The sequence below is a fragment of the Neolamprologus brichardi genome, chromosome 6, assembly GCF_056152115.1.
Source record: "Neolamprologus brichardi isolate AB-2024 chromosome 6, ASM5615211v1, whole genome shotgun sequence".
Lineage (NCBI taxonomy): Eukaryota > Metazoa > Chordata > Actinopteri > Cichliformes > Cichlidae > Neolamprologus > Neolamprologus brichardi.
Genome location: NC_142109.1, coordinates 22,840,351 through 22,866,692, shown reverse-complemented (window position 1 = coordinate 22,866,692; position 26,342 = coordinate 22,840,351). Strand labels below are relative to the sequence as shown.

The window sequence follows — 26,342 nt, the reverse complement described above, 5'->3', positions numbered from 1 at the left end:
AAGAGACACCCCCCCCCCACACACACACACACACACCTTTAGTCAGACGTCTGAGAATGTAGGATACAAAAACTACAAAGCAGGATATTTTTTTTTGCATGTCCTTTTAAAATGTTGCAAATTAAAATTACTAAACAGGAGTGGTTATGCAGAGGGTGCATTTAAGGATGCACACTTTTCTAAGATAACCACCTACCATACTGAAAAATTCTAACGTCATCTGTAGCATTAAGCTTCACAGAATCAGCAGAAAGTTTATTTACTGACATTTGTTAATAAGTCTGTCTTTGTGGTCTACGTAGATACCATATTAGTCAGAATTCAAATCTTTGCAATTCACAGTACACAGTAAAAAATCAGATTGACAGAATCAGATCCTCCAGTCAAATGTCCACACTGAAGTTTGATTCTTTAATGCGACTTCCTGCTCCTCCCTCTGTAGTGTGCTACCTCACTTCTTATAGACTGCTCCGAACTGTTTTGGCTGTCAGCTTTATGTGAAAAAGATCACGTCCTCCCTGGAGGTGGATGAATAGATGGAAATCTGGATGAATGTGAACGCTGGGATGATTTTAACAGATGGGATGAGGAGCAACCCTGGAGCATAATAAAGGTAGAAAGAACCTAAGTAAAGACCAGACACAATACAAAACCCACATTAGCATTTTGATCCATTCTTTTTTTTATTTTCTGATTTTTCCATCACAAAAGCCCGGAGGACTTTTTAAAAATCCAACTGAAGGCTCTAAAAGCTTATTTATTGAAAAATAATCTTGTGCCCTTTATCTTTGTCCTCTCTTCTCCTCTTTCGTTTTCTGACCAGAGATGATTGCATTGAGTGATGTTACCTCAGACTTGGGTTTCAGTCTGATAAATTATTCTGTCCATCACAGGAGGAGGGGAGAAAAAGCTGGGGAGATAACCTGGTTGTCCATCATCCTTTGTCCATGTGCAGAGAGGAGATTGGATATTGACCTGAGGTTGCCTTCTCCAAGCCAAGATATTTGAAGACTTTGTCATGGAATGACAGTGTAGTCCCAATACTCTGCAGTCACATGCTTTTAAAGGGTATATTTTTCAACTGGAACCCCTTATTTTGGTGGGATACAATTCCAAAAAAATGAAATGTTGTGTATAATATCATCAGTCAGCATCTTGCAGAAACTATTATCCTGTATCCTGTTTTTGTGAAAGTCTTTCAGCTTTGTGAGCATTAACCCAGTCTCTGGACACTTGGAACCACTCGAATGCTATTTTAAAAAGGTTGTGGGTACTTTGAACATGTAACATATGTGAACCATTCGCAGAGCACCTCCTGTGCCACTTAAACCTTTCTAATTAATGTAAATTGCCTCCCGAGGTGTTGGAACAACATTTAAGTGCTGCGTGTGCTCTGCAGAGATCTGCTCTGAATTTGCAAAAATAGGCAAGTGCTCTATTTATAATTATTAAGGTTGATTCGTGCGGGCCTTTAGCACAGAAGACAGTCATAAACTGTTTTTTTAATTTAAATGAAACTACTGGTTATAACTTATTTTGCCAGGACCAGCTGGCGTTTGTTTACTTATACCTTAAAAGGGGCGCGTGTAGTCTGTGGATGTTAATTACTCATATCACAGAAACTGTGAAGTTTCACAGCACTGTGCTAGGTTAAAAACAATGAAGGCAACACAATCCCAAGAATGAAAGCTCAGTGTTTTGCTTGCTTTGCCTGTGAGTCACTCTGCGGCAGGTGAGCTGCAGGTGTAGCCAGTAAAAGATGCATTTCATGGCACATCTGCTTCTTGAACGGTCCACATGTTATGTGTTCAGTGTAGCCAAAGTGTCTCCAGTCTGTTGCAGTATAACATCTGTTATAACAACTACAGTCATCAAATATCCTCTGATACAACCCAGGCTCAGTTCCAGTGTAAACTCTTTAAATCCATGCATGCTTCTTCGTCACGAGCCTACATTTACTTTTCGAGAGAGGCTGGCTCTCTGCAACACCAGGTGATATGTCACAGCTCTACACTTTCTTCTCTTTCTCTTAGTCCATGTCTTTTCTGTCTGTCCTTCACGTGTTCTGTCATTATAGCCAGTCTCTGCACAGCGCCACCTGCCCATGGCGGAAGTCCCTGCAGGGGCAAAGACGTCTGTATTTAGGGGAGTGTCCTGCACAGCTGAAGAGTAGCGGTTCCCTCTGAAGGCCACACTCCTGCCGCACCACCGAGAAGGCTGGCAAGATGTGGTTAATCTCAGAGTCTACAACTTCACACTGTACGTCCAACCTGAGGAGTGAAAAGAGCAGCAGAAATCTAAAAAAAGAGATCACTGAGATTTATCAAGAAGAAAAGACGAATAATAAAATTCACGGTTTCATCTCAGACATGTAACAAGAAAGTGGAACTGGCATTAACCTGAAAATAAACAGGAAGCAGAAACAAGGAATGGAAATGAGTTCACCACTTTAATCACAGACGAACCAACGGGAGGAACTCAAGGAAGTGAAAAAGCTTCGGGGAAGATGGAAAAAACTATGGAGCAGGTATGAGACATCAGCATGAAAAGACAAACAGAAACAAAGAGGAGAGGCACTGTAAACCAAGACAGATAACAGAAACAGAAAAATACTCAAAGGATGAAGTAAGAGCAGAGAAAAGGAGTTAAGGCTGAAAGCAGTCAGGTGGGAAATGCTCGAAGGAGAGACTCAACTGCTGACAGGATTTCTGTCTTGGAGCTTGAGAAAAGGAGATGTCTGAAAGTGAAGTTTCTGGATCAGCAGCCATGGGCTGGTACAGTAAACTAAATAAATATCAGAGTCATGCTAAGGTCAGAGACGGCCTAAACTGTACTTAGTGTCAATCTTCAGTTTAAATAGAACGTTTTGAACTCTTAATCATCTCCAAAATCCAATTTGTTATGTTAAAACTTGTACAATAGAACGTTTTTTCATTTCGGCCGGTTCAGTGGCTTCACAGCCTGCAATCAGAACCACCATCCTTCAAAACCACAGCTACAGATATTATTGCATGGAGTCTTTTAGATCACTCGTCTTTGTTTAAATTTGTGTGATGTACACAAAGATTGCTTGGTTGTTTCAAATTCTCCTTTTAATTTAATTTAGACATGACAGACAGTGTTTCTACCACAGATGGTACTCCTCAGGTAACGCTGACAACATGTGATGAGGTGTTGCTTGGTAAGTTGTAGGAGTGGAGTGTTTGATGAGGAAAGCTCGATAGTTGGGACTAAACACTTAATTAAAGCCTCGCTAGCAGGCAGTTTGTACTCTCGGCTGACCTACCAGCGCAGAGCCTCCTTGTTGTTGATGAAGCGAAAGTGAGCGGGTTCACAGATGAAACCAGCTGACTGGCAGGCGTCCACACAAGACTGGCCCTCTTGAGATACAAGCAGCCTGAGGGAGCTGAGAGGAGGCCAGGCAAGGGGAGCTGTCACATTGGATGCCCAGCCAAGAGCTGTAGTGTTGGGCAGGGGCACAAACAGAGGTCCCATCATCCTGCTGCCACCAGCGGACCCCTTTCTGGAGAGGTTGGCTGGAATGAACGGAGGCTCTGGGGCACAGAAATCCTGGAGGTGAAATAAATACAATAATTTTTAAAATCAAATAATTGTAGAACTGTAAAATATTACCAGACTAAATAAACCTGAGTCAGTTATTGCCTTTACAGTAAAGTGGCACCAGGTAAGTTAGGCCTCCTGTCGTTTGAGCAATCCTTTATAAGGCGCTGCTCCACTATCACAGTTACAGGCTATATCCAATAATGTAAGAAACTTTCATACAAGCTGCTTTTACCTAACGGCTGTACTCAAAAATGTGTCGACAACAAGAGCATAGAACCAGCTGCTTCTCAGGAGAACAGCACCAACAGCTTCAGTCCTACACAAGATGCCTTCAGCACTGAGTGTAGGTCACTCAATTCTGTGCCTTAAGGCATCCAAGCGTGTGCATTTGTCAAGTGCAACACACACTCACTGAAGTTATCTGCAGTTACGCTGGTAAAATGAAAGCAAACAGACTTGAGGTAGAACATGCACAGAGCACATGCTAATGCAGAGTTCTGCTTCTCAGAAGACACATTAATAATTTAGACCGATGGAGAGAAAGATGTTAAAAGATATTCACTCAAATGTTATTTCTAATTTTAAAGCACATGTGCAGTTGTGGCTTGGGAAGTTGCTCCAAATCAAAATATGGTTGTTTCTGATTAACGTAAGTTTAACAACAATAAGCACAGTGATCCAAGCATATAGAGTTATAGTTAAATGCAAATGGCAATTTTACATTTAAAAAAAGTGTTTTGAAAAAAATCATAAATATAAAAATATGATAAAACCTGTAACATGTGGAAAATGCGACAAAATCATGACGCTGCTCCAGATCAGAGTATTACTATTTCCAAAGGCTTTGTTTTCTACATTATACTAAGTGAACCATTAGAGAGTGTCAAGGGTGGGATAACGCCAGCTGAAAGTGTTACTGAAGCCTGTAACAAGGTGATTTTCTGACAAATGAGTATTCATGAAGTACTCAGACCCCATCCATCTTTGAACTCTGCCTTCATTTGCAGCTCAGCTACACACATTTAAATTTGTGTGACTGCAGCTCAGCGTTCAAACTATCACCCTGACAAAATCTGTCCCGACAGGAAGACAGACCCACCTGCCGAGCAAAAATAAAAACATTTGGTAGTTCCTGTTAAAGCAGATCTCTCCAGGATCACATCTGGCCACGGTGACATTCAGAAACACACAGGGAGACTCGAATCACAAGGCGAAGGCTATGCTATGCTACTGCAAACTAGCTGCAGGAAGCCGTTCCTTTAGAAAATCCAATTTGAACAGAAATGTAATTTAATGTTGTCCTGTTAGTCTTTCAACAGCTTTCCGGGTCCAAAACAAGCTGCAAGTCAGGAGTGAATAAAAGTCATTGAGAGAGCTTCTGTGGTTTGTCTAACATCTTGTGGGGGGGCTATAAAAAAGTGCTTTTATCCTAGTCCTTCATCATCATTATTCCCACACTTGTGTTCCTTTTCCTTACTCATCCCTCCTCATTAGTGTCAGGAGACCTTCTGCTTTATAGATAAGATATGTGGCTCCTAATGAGCGTTAGCATGTCGATTAATCGCATGCCCACATACATGGGGTACATAATCTCACACGCACACAGGCCTAGATACACGACGTCCTAGGTGCTGAATGCACACAGGCGTGAAATATTAAGCAGTGTAAGGGTTCTGAAAGCTTCAAAAAAAGAAGGTATATAAATGAGAGCAAGAGCTGACTGAAGGCAAAGGCAAAGCGCATATGTGCAGACATTGAACTGTAGACATTTGCAGCGACACTCACCTGATGCTGTATGTATGCATGCACTCTCTCGAGCATGCCCTCGCAGGTGTATTCATAAGGCAGATAAGGCTCGACCTGAGAATCACACGTGAAAACACACAATCATCACCACGTTATTATTGCCACATTTTACCCGCAGTAAAGTGTACTTTTCGTTTTCCTTCCGCATCATTGTTCTCAGTAATTGCAATGAATTGTCTCTTCTCCTTGGTAATTTGAGCTGACGAATGTTTCTATTGTCAGGTTTCTGCGAGGCCTAATCACAGTATGTCACTGCTTGGAAAATCATTAGGCTTTATTTGCATACCAATAGATCATCTCCTCCTTTGATGTGCTGGTTTTATAACTAAAGCACACTTTTGATTGCTCTAATTAGAGATGAGCTGGAAACACCATATATCTTTTGTGTCTCTTGCTAATACCAACATGTTCAATACTTGTTAACAGACTGTCTGACACAAAAGCCGATGAATACGAAATAGTTGCAACTGCAGTGCTGGGATTAATAAAAAAATGAATTTAGCAGATTTCATAAAGTGCTAGACTGCTGATATTCAACAGCCACACTGTACAAAGACACACGTTCAAGTTTTATATGAACTAAAATGATCCTGTTACACACTCCAACCAAATGAAAACACATTTTTTGTATTTCTAACTGCAAACACCAAGCTTTGGAGAGATCGAAGTGGATTGTTTTTATGACCTAATGCAAAGACCTGCCTTTGTAAATGATACATGACTCACTAAATTGCATTTCCTATGTGAAATCAAAGCAGTCTAATGTTCAACCATCTGTGAAATCAGACTTGGCCCATTTCAAGTGAAAACCACTGAGAAGAAAACATGCAGGGATGGTGCAATTTAAAAAGCTACACACTGCAATCTGATCAAAGCCTTATGCTAATCTACTTTATAAGCAGGAGCAGAAAGCAAACATTTGAACAAGGACAGGCACACAAGCGTCCTGCAAAAACAATCAATGGACGTGTCCTTTTTCTAACAGCGTTCTCATTCGCCTTTGCTTAACCAGGCATAGTGACCCAGGCCACGTTCGCATTTACAGGTGCGGCTTTGAGTGGAGCTTTTTGAAAAGGGGCTGGCAACACTGGCAGCGGGTGGAAGCAAAGGTTTCAGGTTTTGGGTGTATGAAGGCATTTAGCACTGTTTTGCTCTATTTTTTATTTTTATCACATTTGTGTAGTTTAGACTTGTGACCTTCTCTTCTTTAAGTCCTTTCTGATGTAGACTTCACTCAAAAATCAAATAGAATGAAAATCCCATTTGCATGGTTCGCTAACTGAGAAGATCTATATGATTTTCTTGGGTGTTGTTGTTGGTCTCATAAATCATCCTATCTTCAAACTCTTTTAAAATATGTGCTTAACAAAACCTTCTAACCGACTAGAGTCCAGAAAGCTGTTTTTTTTTTTTTTTTTAGCAGTTTTGACAATCACCACTTTGTGGCTGTATACCTCCACCAATCAGTAAAGTTGGAGACGTTGGATCATTTATTCAGATTTGGACAAATGTGAAATATCGTGACAATGGAAGTAATCACTTGAAATGAAGGGAACTGGGTCTTCTTTTTGGTTTATGAAGGCATTTCACTTCTCGTCCAAGAGGATTTTTTCAGCTCTGAAAACTAATGGGGAGTGCCAGATATTTAACCTGTAGTGGGGCTGTCCCCTTGGAAACAACACATCCCAATAATAGTTGACCCACCCTGGGGTAGTATCATCCAACACCTTCATGACCCCAAAATAAATCCAGTTGCCTTTATTTCAAGCCATTAAGACTACCATGAACTAGATGCCTAAGAACCTACGCAGACCTGTCACAATCAACCTACTTCTGTTTCTGAGTTTGGCATTGAATAATGATCAGGCATCATATCATCATTTTATCATAATAAGTATGGCCAAAATTTTGTTTATTATGGTCAGAGTGACCTTGACTTTTGCTCACCCTATTAAGACTACTTCATGTGAATGTTAAAAAACCACATTTAAAACGCCAATTCCCATAAGACATGGAACAGGGAATAAGAAAAGAAAGAAAGAAAGAAAGAGATGGAAAAGGGTTTTATTTGAACATGAGGACTTGTTGGCCAGAGATTGCTTTGTCTTGCATGACTGAACCTGAGCCTCTGCCTCACACACGGTTTGTGTATGCTTGCGTGTGCCTTGAATTTAATGGATGTAATGTGCAGGTGAGGCTGTGTGTACTGATACGTCTCATCTTTACAATTTCAGTGCATGAGTTGTGTTTATGTGTTTGTTTGGGTGCTGGGGGTGGTGCGTGTATATGTTGTATGGGTATGTGTGAGTTTGCTCGGGGCATTGTGCCTCCAGTGAAGGGTGAAGTGGTCCATCAGCTCTTTCTCCGTGGTCTGTCAGTGCAGATGGAGAAGGCACACTAAGCCAGTGTTGCTGAACTGTAGCTTGTCTGACTACGCAGACGAAAAGATGAGAACAGCCTCTCTCACACTCACACACACTGACAAACACACACACACAGAGCTAACACTACATATATCAGCTTTTGCCTAATCTCCCTACATACCATCTCTAATCTGCAAAGGGCAGACTGCTACAGCATGTTTAAAGGATCATGCAGACAGCTGTCTCCATGTTTCCTGCTTCCCTATAGACCGATGCCTTGTTCGAGTGTTACTGTGACTCGTATTCCATATGTAAAATATGTTGCATGTCTTGTGGGATGATGTGTGTTCATAGAGTTAAATGCCAAAAGCGTTATACCTCAGCCATAAATGTATCCAGATCCATCAGATTTGACAATAAATTTAAATATACCTTAGTGTATGCAGAACAAAATTACCATTTATAAATTCAAGAAGCCAGTTTTTGTGATGCCAAAATGGTTAGGATGGTCAATTCTCTAGAAATTCGACTCGGCGTGAAAACTAGTGATTCACAGCTTCACCTCTCCGAGTGTAAAATGCAGTTTTGAACTTCAATAAACATTATTTAGTTTCAGATATGAAAGGTCTACCCCTATATTTTAGAGTAGAAAATATGCCTGCTTGGCATATTGGATTTCTGTTTTATAAAGATTTTGTGACTGTGCAGATGCTTGGTCAGTGTACTCTCCATCTTTCAATTTTTCTGCTCATATAATTCATTTTTTTCAACATTGCACCCAATTTCAATGCTTTCTAAAAAGATTCAGTGTACCTGGCTGACTCTTTAATTAACCCTGCTCCCTCTCTCGGAAGCTAGCGTCCTTAATCTATATCACATTCACCGAATTGAAAAGTTCAGCACTCTGCAATATAACTCTGCTACCTACAAACGGCAAGCTCCCTCTGGAGGACTTGACCACAGCAAAATTATTGTGCTGTTTCATCAAAGTTTAAAAAACTGTTATTAGGCTCACAGCAACAAGAGCAGGTCCAGTACTTGTATTTTATCACAGCTTCAAGGGAAAACAGAATAGAACAAACCGTGCTATCTGTAAGAGTTATTTATCATTGAACGCTATACAAAACTGAAACGTTATATTACAAGGCACAAACCAACTGCAATTTTCCTGGCCACAAAGGCACAAAAGCAATAGGTGGATAAGTACATGTAGCTATTCTTGGCATGTCTATGAAAACATGTTTGTTAAAACAGAGATGTCCCTCTTTCAGCATGAAGACAGCTTATACGAGTGAAAGAGCACCCAGTCACGGTTAACCTCATTTATACACAGCAATGCATAATTTAACTCAGTGTAACTAATTAGTGGACATAACAGGATAAATGGCTATGTCTTTTGTCTTTATGAATTATTTTTTAAAGCACTGATATATGTGAGCACCTTGGTCCTCATGATTTCCTTGATAGCAGAGTCAAACTCCACAGAGTTGTTGTAGTCCACTGTCATGACGTGAGGTCGGCCAATGTACTGCTCTGCGTACGGGTGCTGGGAGAATACCTATAGAAAACAAATGCAATGTACACAGTGACAGCTCTATAAATAAATGTTTTGCAAATAAATAACATCTCTCCACAAAGACAACACTTTTAGCTGCAGAAAAGTCAATTTGTCTTTATCAAATGAATACTGTCAATCATTATTTTGTACAAAGACACATAAAAATAGTTATACTGTGTCCATTAGTGTGGCAAGAATGCAGTCTGGATCTAATGTTTGAGCCACTGCTTTAATGAATCTGTTGGCAGCATGACTGATTGTGGGAAGATATACAAATAATGAACCTACCTCTCTAGATGTGGGCTTGCCTCGGAAAAACTCGTGATTTAGTGAGCTGTGGGGTGGGTTGAACTTGGGCTGGAGGAAAATGCAACCGTTGGCTATAGCTTCAAGAGGGGCCGGGCCCTCGTATGGGAAACCAAAACCAATGAAGAGCTAGGAGAAAAAAAAAAAGATAATTCAGGGATGTAATTTAGTGATTGTGTAATTTAAAAGCAGAAGAATTTAGTTTAGAAGTTAGAAAAGCAGAAGAAAAGTTTGTAAACACTCTGTCCATTAAACAGTGGTGACAATGACCACAAAGTTCATGCCTTGGCCTTCCGCAATAATTGCTGCAGCTCGTGCTGGGGCAGCAGGCCGTGGTTCTTCACAAAGGCTGGGACCTCTGGAGGTCTCTGGGTCTCATAGTAGACTGTGCCGTGGACTTCCATGTATCTATGGAGAATCTGGAGGAAACTCTCTTTACCCTGCTGGAAGAAGATGGTTTGGTGAGACTGGTGAACTGCGATGACATTTAGATGGGTCGTATAGAAGAAAGAGTGTGTAATAGGAAGAACACCATAAATAGATTTTTAAAAAATGGTGACCGATCTTTTTTCTTATAATAATAAATATATAGTTAGAGTGTGGGACAGTCATATTAAATTTAGCTGAAGTTTGATATAATGAGGTCAAAATCCGTACTAGTAATCTTTCAAAGACAAAAGCTCAGGCTTCAGACTTCTTTAAATGCTCCATTTCAGGCAGTTTTTTCTCTAATCTTGGCTCTGTATGATGTCGGTCAGTGCATCTGTTCCAAATAACTAAGGCGCATAGCTCTGGCTGTAAACACAGAAGCCCCAGAAGAAAGCTGGATTGAAGGAGGGACTGCAAAGGGAGATAAAAAGGCTTTCAGGTTCAGCAGGTGACCATATGCCACATAAGTGAAATGCAGCAGCCCGGGTTTCAGTCAAACCTACAGGCCTTTGGTGCGAGTCTTTCCCAGCTCCAAACCTTTCTGTCAAATCTACAGTGCTTAACTATCCAATGAAAGCAAAAATGTACCCCCATCCCAAAAAGGCTTGTTTCACACAGTGGATAAAGGGGCTGCACCAAGGCCAAGAATCCAAGAGTACAAATATGAGGGTAGAAATGAGCATTATAGGTCCTCTTTAAAGAACTTGCTCCACTACAGTGTGCTGAATATTTTCATGTCTTCTAACTTATCTGTGTGAATTTGCGTGAGCTACGGGAAGCTTATGCATATGTCATTTTATAAAGCAGATTATGCTCACATTATTGGTTCTTCTAATCACTATCCGTGCTTTTCAGTCACCTGACCAACTCACTACTCTGGTGGGCAAAACATTACGGACAATAGTGGACAATCGGTAGTAGTGCAGGACAGTGTTGGAAAGTGTTGCTTTTTTTCCACCTGTCTTGAGCCAAGACTGCTTGGATCATCCATCAATGGAGGAAAAAGAAGATAGGAGGTAAAATTTGTGATCCATATTTTGCTCAGGCAGCTCGGTGACATCTACGTATATCTTGTACAGAATCCTTCACATTACACTGATGTCAGGATGAACGCTTGTACAAACAGCTACATATATTTTCGATCTGCATGGGTGAATAATGCCACTGTGTGAAAGCTGAAGAACAAGAAATAGTTCATTGTTAAAGCAAAAGTAAGTGCTATATAGTGCGTTTTGGTGACTTTTACATTTTAGGGCTAGAAAACGTCTGTCTGTCACACTAATATTGTATCATAAGTGTAAAGCTGTGCGAATATTTTTCCAATGTCAGGTAAATCATTTCTACAGTTTAAATGAGCCATCCGATAGCACAACAACTATGCACCATTTTGGCTAAATTAAACTGAAAAACGTTCAAAGGATGGATGAAGGACAAAGACCACAGTACTGTTTTTGCCCGCCTGGTGGGCGTGTCCCAGTAGCTCTTATGGGCTCTTTGATTTCCTACTTTTTCTACAGGGGTTAAAAGAAGCAGTCTAGTCCTTTTTTACTCAGTGAAACAAACACAGGGCCGTTAGTTTCATTTGGTTGAATTCTTACTTACACCCATGAAAAATGCACCAATATACACACCGAATATTAACATGTAGATGAAAACTGCCTTCTGTTTAACCAGCAATAATTTTTGAGTTCTGCACTCCACTCATCCTATTACCTGCTGTGAAGTTTTCTTCACCTTTAATTAATACCGACCTTGACGTGAGAAAGATGGTTGAATTTTGATGTGCAAAACAAAACAAAACAAAGAAAAAAAAGAAAAAAAAAAGAAAAGAAATGAACAATCCTTAATAAAAATAAAATAAAATGTCAGTAAACTCTGTGGAGAAACATCTGGCAGGCAGGTATTTATTTTGCTGTGCTGAGGCTTGGTTTTAAGCAGGATAAAGCATTGATTGTCCTTATTCACTTACTTACACTTACTTGTACATACTTCTCTCCTTTTTTAATCTAATAATATATACATTACATGCTGAGGGTGAGACAGCCAGAAGGGCAGTCAAGGTTCAGCAGAACGACTGGGAGAAAAAACAGCTAGCATCAGTTAACAACCAAAATTTAATCATGTGAACGGTGCATAACCCCGACTAGAGTATTGACCGCCTGGCGTTAAGCAGCTTACGTTATCCCTCTGCTGTGGCCCCCCTCCCGCGCACACAGAGCCATAATTGGAGGCTGTAGTAATCGATAGCTTCCTCTGTGAGGATTTTCCCAGCCAATTAGAAGATTAGCTCAAGCGCTAAGTGCACCAGACAACGGCAATGAATTAGCAGGAGAAACACAGCTGTGAAAGAGTGCAGATTCCATAACCTGCACTCTCGCTTTGTGACTATGTATGTACAAGCTAACCGTCTCAGCAGGGAATGGATTAGGAATGCTAATAAATATCTGTTGTGCTGGTTTTTTGTCCCTTACCTAATTTGGTTTTATAAAGATTTAAAAAAAGAAGAGTGTATGTATATATAATGTTGATTTCTGTGTGCACAGAAAGATATTTTTTTTGTTTATAGTACTTTCATACACATTTTCTTTCATATACAGCACCATGTATTTAAACAGTTAGCTGTATGCTGATGGAATTGTAAAGCCAGTGTTTTATTATTCAACTCTTTTGGTTCCTTAAATTAAATATTTCCATAGTATCTTCAATCTCTTCATGTAAAACTAAGCCAAATTTTTAGAGCTCTTTAATGTTATCTTACATAACCTTAACTGTAGTTTCCAAACTTCATGACAACTATACAGGGGGTGAATTTTCAAACTCATTAGCTTTAATTGTATTGAGGTTTAAAGTTGCAGCAAGACTGTTTTGCCTTGTTCAGCATTCTGTTGTTCTCCATGGGGTGGGAAGCTGCGCCGTACAAGTACAATATGTTTTAAACCAATTCTTCGAGAGCCTAAATTAGCATCCCCTCCCTCTCCAGTACCACAGTGAATAATGGATGCACCAAGCTAACCAGCAGAGAAATGACATGCAGCAGCATGACCGGCCAGGAGTCGCACCTGTCTCTCATGTTGTATGCATCCTAACAAAGTTTGTCTATTCCTAGACATGGAAACGATGCAACATTACTCTCCTTTTTTCTTAACTCTCCTGCACAAGTGTAGGATGTGAGATGAATATAAATTGGTAAAAGTAACACCTTCTTACCTGAAGCTAATGAACACCCATCCGGTGACAAGGTCCCCCACAAGGGAAAAAAAAGAGTGACACAAAGAGAGTAAAGTAAATTGAGGCAGAATTGTAGCCAAACAAGGCTGCAATAATTGGTAGAAACAGCTATGTGTTACATTTACTTCCTTCCTCATCAAACTGTTGCAGACTGTGCATTCATAACTGCCTTTAAGCCCATCTCTCTCACAGCCAACAACCATAAACTAATCTGGGGACTTGTGTGGGCAGACAGTAGAAAGAAATGGCAGCAAACAATGTTTTACAAATCCTTTTAAAAATGCAGACAACTTTTTCTCAGCTACATTGAGCATATGAACAAGCAGATAGTTTTGGAGAGGAAAATTGCCTGTAAATTGAAGCTATACAGTTGTGTATAAAGAGCCCTATGAAGCAAACTAATGGTGCAAGCAGCTTGGTGCCTTTCTTCTGTTAACATTTCAGTCGATGGTTTAGAGTATTTGGTTTAAAGATTGTGTCTGCATACATGCAGGCTGAAAGACAACTGGGCTGTAGTGACAATCTTTCTGCATATACAATGCAACTATTGTGCACTGCAGTATCTCTGGCAGCCTCACATTTTGTTTCTGCAATGTGAGTATGACCCCAAAATACACAACTACAACCATGAAGAACAAGCTTGAGTGGCTAACAGAAGTCTCCAACAGATGTTATGCATCCTTTGAGCAATGATTTAAAAAACAAACTAACAAAAGCACGCAGTCTGAGACTGCAAAGAGACATACAATCAACGGAGGCAGCCTTACTCCACAAAAACAGTTCTCCAAGATGCTGAGAACAACCCATCTCCTTTAAAAGTACCACGGAAAATTTGTAGAAACCACAGCTACTGTATAAGAGAAGTAGTGCTGTAAAGTTAAAGGTTACTTACACATGATTTCATTTTGTTTTTTTCTCTTTAGTGCACAATGTATGGAGTTAATCTATAAAAAATGAATGATCCTCATTTTACTCTTAGTGTATACAATATGAGATGTTTATGAGCTTATTAAGTGTATTGTACAGGTGTAAACATGTATGTATGTACCTACGAGAATATGCTTGGATACATTATATTATATCTACTGATAATTCTAACAGTATTACATGTTATTTTATTATTAAAAACTAGGCCTCCAAATAATTACTTCTTCCATGGAGTCATTAGCGGTTACCACTACACACAAAATTCACTAAAACAGAGTTACACTGACTGACTGCCATCTGTGTGTGTAAATTGTTGTCTGTACCTTCCACATGCTGGCTTCTTTCCCATACACTACAGCCATGTTGTTGACTTTGTTCTGTTGGATGCTCCTCTTCTCCGTCTCATTCAGCTCCTCCGAAACAAAGCCCATAAATGAGTTGTCTGGTGTGTGAGCTGAATGTATTTGTGTGTGTGAGTATGTGTGAGCAGCACAGAAAGGTAGGATATTAGTAGATGGAGAGAAAACAAAAGACAAAGAGAAAAAGAGAGATAGGAAGAAAGTTAGTGAGTAAGTAAGTGAACGAGACAGGAAAAAGTACTTTATTTTTGAAGGGTTTAGTCAGCATGTGTGTGGACTCTCTAAGCATTATTAATAGCGATTGTCATAAAGCCAGCTGCTGTTAATGGTAATTGTCTGAGCTGTTTAGTATGGGAATATATGTAATATTTTTTTAAGTACTCGCTGTGAGTTCAGGTATTTCTGATGATCACAACCACCCACGTTCAATCCACCGTTCCAAAGCTACGAGCTCTTATAAAATCATTTTTTTTAGCACAGCACATTTTTATGCACTGAAGAACTCTAATAATTGGCCAGTAATGCTGCTCTCTCACAAGCGTTGCTAGAGGTTGAATCTGTCATTATAGCTTTGGACAGTGTGAAACGTGGCCGTCCACAGTGGGCCACATATTGATGATATAATGACAATGATGTTACAGCTGAGTGCCAGCTGTAGCTAAACAGGTACGACACTGCAGAGAGTTGAACTGTGGAAGCAGAACAGAGCTGATTCTCAGTGTTTCAGTCAGAAAGTGACGAGACAGGCGGCAAGGAGAGCTTTGAAAAAGCAGATCAGACATATTGTGTAGCATATAAGAGAACCGGAAAAACTGGAGATAACGCTCCGAAACAACTTGAAGGGATGCTAGAAGCTGCTGTTGCTGAAAATAGCCGTGTTAAACACATTGCTCCAAATTAAAATGAACAAGCAGTCAGACCTGTCAGAAAAGTGAAAACACTGAAATGGAGTCATTTTATTATATTTAGAATGAATGTCAACTAATGACAGGCCTTTGAATGTGTGTCTGTGCACGTATGCATGCAAGCTGGAGGTACAAAAACACCAATTCTCAAGCTGATGGTGTATTCTACATATGATATAAAAGTTAATAATAATAATAATAATAATGATAATAATAATAAAAATAATATAGTACATACGGAACATAGTCATGTACTGCCTTGCATTGAGGTTCCAGTAGCCCCAGTTGGTCCGGTAGCCATGCAGAGTTGCATACTCCTCGTGATTATAAGCAGGCTCCGTGCCAAAGGTGTCAATCACTCGAATATGACACCTACAAAGAAAATGACAGACTCAGTTCATGTGTAATCCTTTACTACATTATTAAAAAAAACCCACAAAAAATAATTAAAATGTCAGTATATTTTACTTCAAATGGTCCATTAGTTGTTGGCGGCTGTTAAAATGTGCCTCTTTGTCATTTCAAGTCAGTAAATTTCTGAATTTGCTTTAACCATTATTTAATTTGTAACATAACATTTTCTAATGTGAAGCAGGATAGCAGGAGGATTTCTTGTCTGATCTTGGTGATGTCTGATAAGTATGAGCTCTGGATCATTTGTAGTATCCAGACTGAAGTTTGTTGGTGAATACGTCACAAGTCTTTCTGGTTTTCCATCTTTGACAAAAATCTTACTGGCACTAGCTGACAGCCATAGATGAGCAATCAAAAGTTTACACTTGAAATCACCTGGATTGCCTAGCTAAAGCTACTTTCGTCTGCTCGCTTGCCACAAGGGGTCAGCAGAGTGGGTAGTGTCGCATGTTTGATTTAGTAGTTTTTACACCAGATGCCCTTTGTGATGCAACCCAAAAGGGGATTTGCATCTCCAGCTGGAATCAAACCAGCAACCTTTCACTTGCCAAGTAAATGTGGTAACAGTTACACCACTGGAGGCACTAATTGCAGTGTCTAACTAAAAATATATAAAATATATTAACCCAATTCTTTATGGTTCTATAGACCATACTTCATGTTCAATACATGTACAATTATATATTTAAATGCATTTGTGCAGCAGGTCATTCAGGTGGAATGCCACATTAGAGTACAAGGCCATCAGGTTTCTCAAAAGTGAAAGGAGAAAAACAAGCCGCTGTCACTGGGGAAGCAGATAAATAACCAAAATAACATAAGCAACCAGCAGTGTGGCAAGTTTGACATAAAAATGACAAAAAAACAATTTTTAGAGGTCGGAGGTGCGATGAGCTGCTGATAGAGTTTCCAGGTGGATGCTTCGTGGCAAAGCAGTGAAGCATAACTGAGGTTCATAACAGAATCATTCACCACAGACAGATGCGCATGCAGACGCAGAGCTCACTGTGCCCTTGTTTGCGACTGTGTTAAATCTGGCCAGTATGTGGACTCAGGGGGGATTAGAGAGAGCTAAAGGAGCAGAGTCCACTTCCTCAGCTCTGAGTCTTTCCTGGCAGATAACCGCGTGTCTGAGTGTGTAAAAGAGACAGATATGGGGTAATAAAAACATTCTGCATCTGGAGAGCAATTAGAAGGCAAATATTACATCAGTAAAAAAAAAAAAAAGCTAAACTATTTCCAGGCACGTGACTCTTCTTGCGGTACACATGTAACGATTTTCAGATGCCAGCATTTGTGCATTACGATTTTATTTCAGCTTCGGTTTAGCTTTGTGATCTTATTTGCTTTTCAGAAACTGCAACAAGTTTGTGTCTGCAGTAAAACCCAGCCTGCCAGCTCCTTTCATTTGGCCATTGCCTTTCACATCTTAGCAGCCCCTTGACAGGCAGATGCTCTCCGACGCAGCAGTGAAGCAAACTGTTCACATTTTATGTTAGAGGTTAGGTTTTTTTTTTTTTTTCTACTTAAGCTGTTTACAGTGCAGAAATTGGTTTCTCTGGCTCTCCCATGATGGATATGTGTTGAACATTGGTGTAAATAGTGTGTTAAAAAAACACTTATTTGCTGTCTGGAAAGCCTTCACCATAGCCTGATAGGTTTTGAACACCAACTGGATGAAATCTCACGTTTTCTACATTCGTTTAGATTATTGCCTATTGTTAATATTTTTTTTGTGCAATGCACTTACATAAATGCATTAAACAAATAAGTTAGAAATGCAGGCTTTAAAGCTTAGAATCTGACTTCCTGCAACTGTGTTTTGGTAGAATACCTAGATGTCTCTTTCGCTCTTTTCTTTTCTTTTTCTTTTTTTTGCATTTACACAATTTCAGAAGCTTCAGTATTGACAGCATGAAAAATATTCCCCTCTGGGCATTTTATTCTTTTTACAGACAAGGTGACACCCCAATCGTGTTTGACAATTCTCAGATATTTCTGCCAGCTACTGCAGCATCCAAGAGGCCAGCCAATAAAGTGACAAAGTTATAACCTGGAGAGTAACGTATCAGCAAGAAAACAAATAAATAAACAAGAAACGACAAGCAGCGGCACATTGTTCATTCAAAGTTCTGAGGATGGAATTTTGCAGAAACTGTTGTGCTTCTATTTGTAAGTATATCCGAAAGCTGATGATGAATTATTAATAACGAATGTTACTTTCACTCGTCTCTACCCCGTCTTCTTGCATCCCTCACTCCAACCTGCGGCATCACATATCGACCACTCTGAAATGGTGAAAATGTTTCTGCCACCAGATAAGAAGTCCCAAAGGGAGGGAAAAAGTGGGAGAAGAGGGGATAAGCGTAGGAGTAGCTGAGCTGAATATCTATTGGGAGATCAGAGCACCGGGCTAATCTGGGTTAAACGGTTGCTCAGCGAGACTCGCCAGTCATCTGGGGTGAGGCGAATATGGCAGCATGGTTCATTTTCACCTGTAGTCTTGTGATGTAAATGTGATGTGGGATTATAAGAAACTGGGCATCAGTGGACAACACCACCAACATTTAATAATGAATAGTGCAAGCATTAATTCAAGAGCAACACGTTCTATTCTGAGTGACTCATTTTTATGTTTGAAATATGGATATACTCAAACCCATAATAATCTGTTGTTGGAAATCACCAGACTAATGCGATACAATAGTAATTAGGAAAACAACATGTTCTCCGAGTTGCTCCGAAGATATGTTGCTGTGTCGCAGATGTAATGAGCTACCTCAAGATGCTCTGTCTTTTTTTTTTTTTTTTACTAAAATGATGAATACATCTGTGCTTTGTTTGTGTAATTACAATGCCATTTTCCCTGCTAAAGCTTAGACCTCACATGCTGCTCACCACATGCCTCCTGCTCATGCAAGATGTAATAGTGAAAAAGCGTCAGACTGCAACCAGGGCTCTCCACAGCTCTGTGAATGTAACTAGTTGTTGGAGGTCAGCCGTTACCCAAGATGAACTACTCATCGCAAAGTACCTAAGAAACAGTTTCTGTGTCCTGTGTAACCCTGCGATAATCGTTGCACTTCTTACGTTAAGATTGGGCTCAGTTACACTCGTCCACACATTTTTCAAACAGAGAAGCAGAGATTTGTTACCCAGCTGGCGACCAGCAAACAGTTGGTCGCTCACTGATCAACCTCAGTACACCAACAATCAACAGTGAGAAATACAAACTACAAAATATTGCTTAAATGCATCTCTCTGAAAGCAGTGAGCTGCAGAGTTATTCACTAATTCCACCCATTTACTGCAATCAGCCCAGAAGCCTCTGCCCACTTTCTCCATCGTAGTCGTTTCCTTTGTTTGTTGAGCTGTCGAGATAAAATCTTAATAAAACAGAATGACGTGTCTAAAATACAACTTATTGATTTTTAGATATAATTGCTATGTTTTTTCTTGTTGTGATTACAACAATTCTGAAATTTGATGAAATCTTTGAACATTCATTTACTTGGTTAATCTACTACACAAAAATTCACAACTCTTGACTTCATCTACAGTATTATGTATGTATGCATATGGCACAAATACTGCCCACCCCTATTATAACTGAAACTACAGCACTGACAGTTGCGCATCACTGCCTTTTAAGGAGATTTGTATAAATGAATAGTGATAGAAATTTTCTTGCACCTCAGCAAAGATAGTAATCCTACTGATTATGTGCTACCTAATTGCTCTTTCTGCCTGTATTAGCATTAACAAAATGTCTCTCTAAAAAGTGCAGGGATTTTAGCAATACCTCCTCATTGATATGCTAACTGCGCTGTATAACACGCACACGTACTGGTGGTTTCATTCAGTTTTAGCAACAATACTTTGTTATTTGTGTTTTGTTGCAGGCCTCACCCTTGATATCTGCTCCGATCTTGCTCCGTCAAAGCAGTGAATTCATCATGCAGAGGAAATCAATAATGCTGGTCCTATTATCAGATGAGATGGTTTGGATATTACCTTTATCAACTTTCACCATCTTTAACGGCACACGTGCACTGATATACCCTCGAATGTGCGCGAGTTCGCACACAGGAGTACGCGTGATTCCAAACAGCACGCCGGACTGGACAGCACCGTCTTGTTCGGGCATAATTAATGACCGTGGATGTTGGTGGGAACATATAACAAAAGTAATTAAAGGGAGTTGAAGGGTCCCAAAGCACAGAGCACTTGATTAATGATTCCTTTCAGTGCAAGAGACTCAACTAGACCAGACAAGGTGAGAGAGATAGAACGAGATAGAGAGTGGGAGAGAGCGAGAGCGGGGCGGAGAGATCAGGACGGAGTTAGAAAAGGGGGTGGGAGGTAGGTGTTATTGACCTATCCTGCACCTCTGGGGACTGCTGGGTTAATATTAAGCACTGATCCACTAAGCTCAGCTCTCTGGCTTTACAGCAGTATTAATTAATGGCATATGCTAGATATCATTTACCTGAATGCAAATTTGATTGCATTTTTGAGAGCTGCGTGTTACTATGGATCCACATGGGACTTAATATCCTCTGTTCACTCCTCTTCATACATTTTAAATCACTAAAGTGTATCCTTTCGTGAAAGTGAAGATAGATGTTCCTGCTTCTGTGCCTGTATTGCTGGAACATTCGGATAATTCTTTCACCGCAGCCTCCTGGGCACACAAAAGACTGTCTCCTACAAACACTAAAAGCCACATCCTGTTAGTGGAGGCAGAAATCAAGACTCCACACAGGAATGACGGAGTGAAGAACTGCTGACCTCAGCAAGCAATTAGGTGCTGACTGTCTGTCGGGTGGAAATGCAGGGTTTTGTGTGTAGGGGACAACTCACGAGAAGGGAGACAAATGGTGAGAGAGCGGGAGAGAGATGAAAAAAGGTTGTGTGCTGGGAAAATGGCTCCCCGGCCCACCACTAATCCATTTCTCTCACCCATAATTGGATTTTAAAAATACATGGAGCGGCCCTTTATATGTGGTGCCAGGTTGACTGCAGGTAACTTCTACTCCTCCGTTTTGTGGTATCTTTCTCTCTCCGTTCCGTGCTCCATCTGCGCGCACCATCGCTGTTTTATCTCGTCCTTACTCTCGTCTCCTACTGTTTCACTTTCAGTTGGCCTCCTACTCACACATGCCCTCTCCATCTTTTATCTTTCTTTGCTGCTTCTTTATGCTGGAAGCCAAAACAAGGAAAGCAAAATGTCAATTGCCGTTATCACATGCAGGGGTCAGACAAATGCCAGTTTAGTGGACCAGAAAAAAATGATAGTGGGACAGAGGGTAGTGACTGCAAGCTGTTTTTAAGGAGCTGGAGAGGACAAGGCAAAAGTTCGACTTTCAGTCTTGCTTGTTTCTGAGGCAACAACATGAAAGTCCTCTGAAGATAATGTGGCTTCATATTGCTGTGCTCTGCAGGAATGTGTAGCTAAGTTTCTTTTCTTCTTCTCCTTCTTCTTTTGTTTTTTTTTTCAAATGCACTGTGGTACTTTAAATTCCTGTTTTGGGTATTTCTTTATGTTTTGTTGCCACAGTCTCATAACTGTCATGGCCTAGTTTTCCAAGTTGTTGAATGTTTGTAACAATGCCAAAAGCCATTAGCACAATTCTTTAACAGCTCAAAAATAACCCCTCTTCCTCTCTCTTCTTCGTTTCATGTTTAATCACCTCTTAACCACTCAGCAAGTCTCTGAGTGCATTCAAACAGCAATAATAAGCTGCTGAAACAGGCTTTGACTGGAAATCGGTGCTCGGATGAACAGATTTTCATGTTCCTGTGGGGTAATTAGTACACGTATGCCAATGACAAGCTTTCAATTTTACATGCACCTCTACTACTGTACTACATGTGCTTTTCATTATTGCTGATGTGCAGGGTAATGGAGCATGACAGGTGATGCTGGTGCCGGCTTGTGAGTATGCATGTTGTACATTCGACTGCACAGCAACATACAAACTCTAATGTGTTTGACATTTTGTGCACTTTGAGCCTGTTCTACCTGGAAGGGGATGCGTGATTACAGGGACAGCAAGAGTGTTTTAAGTGTGTATGTGGGTGTTAGTGTGCGTCCCTGTGTGTTTGCGTAACAGTGTGATTTTAACAAGCCAAATGACTTACAGTAAGACACGTATACCTTATTACCAGCAATGATTAATCTAAAAACACAGGCAATAAACTCACAGACAGGCACGCACGCACACACCCCACTACACACAGATAAAGCAACACATATATAAACCAACGAAAAGTGAAGATACTCGATCTCAAAGGCACACGCACACACACACAACAATGCAGATCGACTAACTTGTGTTTCTTGAGTGAGAGCCCCATGTGTTGCTTCATCTGCTGCAGGCCATGGTAGTCTGTGTAGATGAGGTCAAAGGGCAATGGACCAGTGAGTGGGCAACTGCCTCTGCCTGGGGGCACGCCGAGGAACCTGCAACACAAACACACAAAGTACTCACTTTATACAAGCAGAAAAAAATGACAGACAGCCAAGACATGAGATTTACACTAAAAAACTTCCCCAAGAGTGCAGGGGTTGAACTTAAGCTTGGATTCATGCATTCATTATTAACTCACACAAAACCATTTCACTTTGCTTTTGTTATACAATAAAAAGTGTAAGGCGAAGATAGTTTTAAAATGTCCTTGGACAAAAGCTGGGTGACTACAATGATGACTGCAGAACCATGTCTATGCTTGTCCGGGAAAGACATTCTCTTATCAGAGTTCAAAATGTAATTCCCCGAAGTAACGCAAAAACAAATGTTCTGTGAAAGCTGAATTTAAAGGTGTGTTTATTGATCAGATAGTACATTACAGGTGATGCTGAGTTCAATCAAAATTATGCAAGTGGGCACTGGGATGTTTTTTGTTTTTTTTGGCAAAACATAATTCAAAACAAATAGGATGAAAAGCGCTGAATCTGTAATGACCTGGCTGAACTGTCCACAGAAGCACCATCAGCAATAACAACACGTGGTCAATGATGATGATGTGTTGAGAATGCCAGGTTATGCTATACAATAAGCGCTAATTTGTGCATGAACAATGATTGCTGTGGAGAAATCCAAACGTCAGCATGTCTGTCTGTTGATACACACACTCCTACTAGTTCCAAAAAGTCTATTTCAATTACAAGACCTTCAAGGCACAAGCACAGGCACACGCAGGAGCACACACAGCACAAACCAAAGGAGAAAATATATTTTTTTTGCTGTTCACTGTAGTGTGACTTGTTTTCCATCCTTGTTTGACTCTGTTTCAACTCATTGATTGACTTAGAACCTCTCTGCTACTGTGCCAACAGACCTACTATTGGATATTTGACCTGTGAATGGTCTGCTTGCTCTTACTTAGGTCTTACTTCTGTGACAGATGAGGCCGAAGGCTAATGGAGGCTGTAATACAATTTGTACCCCCAGTGAATTTCATCTTGCTGTGCTAGTTTTACATCGGAGTCTCTCTGGCTACAGTACTTATCCAAAGGGTAATTTTATACTGTTGCAAAGCATGGCTTACAGGAGCTTTGCTGGCAGCTGCTAACTAAAATCAGAGGAGGGTGAAAACATACAGATAAAGAAGCTTGATGCAGTGACTGAATTAAAGGACAGTAAAGCAGAGAATGCAGCATGTGGCTGTTTCATACAGTATTGGAAAGGGTTGGAAGTGTTTACTCTATCATTTTGCAAATGAGAATCACATTATTCATCCATCCATTGATTCATCCACTGCTTACTGGGGTCTGATTCACAGGGGCAGCAGTCTAAGTGGGGCTTGGGGGACTTACAGAAGGATAGAGGTGGGGTAGGGAGATATTTAAAAGTCAAATAATGTCGAAAAGAAGTTCATATTAAAAAAAGAGAAATATTTAAATTCTTGTAACTGAAATTCAGTTTCTTTTAGAAGAATAGACCTCACCACTGAAAAGTGATGATAATAACACCATAATAACCACAACGTAACAATATATGGCGACTTCCTTACAAAGCCACCGTGTTCTGGGTGCACATGAGCAATACAACTGGCGTGCCTGGCACTTATCAATCCCAAAATAGTTATCAATAAAGAGCAAACCTCTTTCCAAAGGATATCCTAAAACGTCAATGGGCTTTTTATTCACATTTCCAATATGTGAATAAAGAGCCAATAAGCCTGTCCATCTGTAAATCGGGCACAGAGATAAAAGCTGAAGTGGCACCATTCTGCAGTATTTTCAGGTATTCTGCGCCAGAACACCACCTGAATGTAACCATATTCAGCACAGGTGTGCGGATATTAACTTGAAAGGAATGAAGGCCGGTGGTGCCGGCGCTGCTTACATTGGCCATATTCTGCAAATTAATTTCACACTGTGTGCATACAGTGTCATGCGATGTTATGATTTGATGATCAAAGAATGTGATTAAAGTTTTCAAAATGGTCTTCAATGAACAATGTTTAACTCCGATCTATTTAACTGGGATTCGTTGTGATATTTTGCTTTTGATATTTTTCCCTCCTGTTTAATTGAGTACCAAAATATTCAATACTCATTGTCTTTTCTTTTCTTTTTTTCCAACATTGTTTTTGCTGTTGTTGAACTTGTCCACTTATTAGCTCCACCAGGGAGATTACATTTTTGGTATCATTTGTGTGTGCATGTACGCTTTATAGGGGGTGTAGAGTGGGGGTCATGTTTACTATCCATTAGGATTTGACTTGCATCCACAAAGATCTTCAGGGTCAATTTAATGATTAATGGTTGAATACAAACAAAAAAGCCTTATAACCCATAAAATATAATTCTTAAGTGTGCTTTGAATTGTCAACATATGCAAAGTACTGTATAAAGATTTCTATGATCTCTTGATCTAAAGGTCAAAGTGATAATAACCTTAATACAGAGCTGTTTTCAAACTATGTTTCTTACTTCCATTGTTTGCATTGACACCATAAAGGCATAAAGGCATACCACTGACCTCTTCTTTAAGGTCAAACAAGGTCAAACTTTCAAAAACTGTATTTTAAAATTACCACTTACTTTGGTTTAACAGCTTACATCCATTTATTACATTATATATATCATAATATATGTGAGAAAGTGCATAATGAGGGAGGAGAGAAAGGGTGTACATTACCGTAGTAACACAACTGAAATTCATATGAATAAAATTCAAGCAAAAGGAAAGAGACAGAAAATAAGGTGACGTGGGGTTGGGTGGGGCAGTGGGGGGTGGATTGTAATCCACCAGCTGAGAAAACAGCAGTATGGTAGAATACAATCAGCTCCTTGGCTCCTCATTTCCCAGCAGCCTGTTTCTTTTATTCTTTCCCTCTAATCCCTCTCCTTTGGCAGCTGTTCAACCATAGCATATTGGCCAAGAGAGAAAATGATTTAGCTGTTCTTGAAATGGTATTTTTTAAATATATCTTTTGTTAGGAAACACTGAAGGACATTTCCACTGGTGATACCACAATGAATACCTGACTGAATGGTTGCTATATTTTTCTGAAACTCAGATGAATCAGATGTCCGTTACATTTGCCCTTTCAGAACCGCTATGAACACCATAAACTGTATGGTGCAACTCAATATCACTCAAGTACATGTGAATGTACTGCTTTTTTATGGAGCAACAGTGTTTAATGCAGAGAATGTGAGGCTTGTGACAAAAATATTCAGGGGTGAAATAGCAATACACGTTGGGCCATTAGTTCAGTAAACTAAAATACCACAGCGCGTTGTTGTATGTGTAGTTGTGTTAAACTAAATGCTGTGCATTGTAGTTTAGTATTGAATTTTTTCAAATTTAATACTAAACTACAATGCATCATTCAGATTCTTATAACTGTGGTGATTCTTCCTCAGGCTGAGATTGAGGAGATGTATTCATGATGTAAAGTGCTCACACAGGGATGACAACTCCTGCTCTTTTACATGTACACTACTCAAAGGTCAAGCATATGCATTGTCCGGACCTTCACACACATCAGGATGCCCAAAGGGAATTCAGTTATTAAAGACACATTTTTTTAAAAGAAAGACCAGCAAGTTACTGCAAATGTAATTAAACAACTAGTCCAACTATTCGTACTTAACTTCTCTCTTACACTGGACTATAGTGTTAAAGCTGTAAAACTGCATGCACACACATGGGAGCCTCCACACACGGACACACAGAGAGGATGGCAGCGATCCCAGACACTATTCCAGTGCCATACAGGGCTTCACTGGAGTCCAATTACCCAGGGTCCTCTTGTCTCCTGGCTGGCATCAAGTCAACAAGCTCTTTGAATGAAGATATATACACACACACAAACACATGCGCACACACACATGCACTGAAATGACTGCGAGAGGATATTTAACTAAGAACGTTTCCATAGTAATATCTGTTTGTGACTCTGTACAGTTTTTTTTAAATTAATAAAATAAAATAAAGGCATCCTAATGAAAAATTGTCTGACA

General features: G+C 40.0%; 1 protein-coding gene across 1 annotated transcript in view; it reads right to left on the bottom strand.

The window, feature by feature from the left end:
* Positions 1–672: 672 nt before the first annotated feature.
* LOC102794880 (alpha-1,6-mannosylglycoprotein 6-beta-N-acetylglucosaminyltransferase B-like) overlaps positions 673–26,342 on the bottom strand; it is a 111,550-nt gene continuing 85,880 nt past the window's right edge. Inside the window, exons 9-18 of the mRNA XM_006787474.2 lie at positions 22,194–22,325; positions 15,684–15,817; positions 14,505–14,635; positions 13,234–13,239; positions 9,882–10,040; positions 9,580–9,726; positions 9,175–9,291; positions 5,350–5,424; positions 3,287–3,570; positions 673–2,270 (exon numbers count right to left, since the gene is read on the bottom strand). Coding sequence (XP_006787537.1) covers positions 2,072–2,270; positions 3,287–3,570; positions 5,350–5,424; positions 9,175–9,291; positions 9,580–9,726; positions 9,882–10,040; positions 13,234–13,239; positions 14,505–14,635; positions 15,684–15,817; positions 22,194–22,325 — 1,384 coding nt within the window. The 3' untranslated portion in view covers positions 673–2,071. The remainder of the gene's footprint in view (positions 2,271–3,286; positions 3,571–5,349; positions 5,425–9,174; positions 9,292–9,579; positions 9,727–9,881; positions 10,041–13,233; positions 13,240–14,504; positions 14,636–15,683; positions 15,818–22,193; positions 22,326–26,342) is intronic.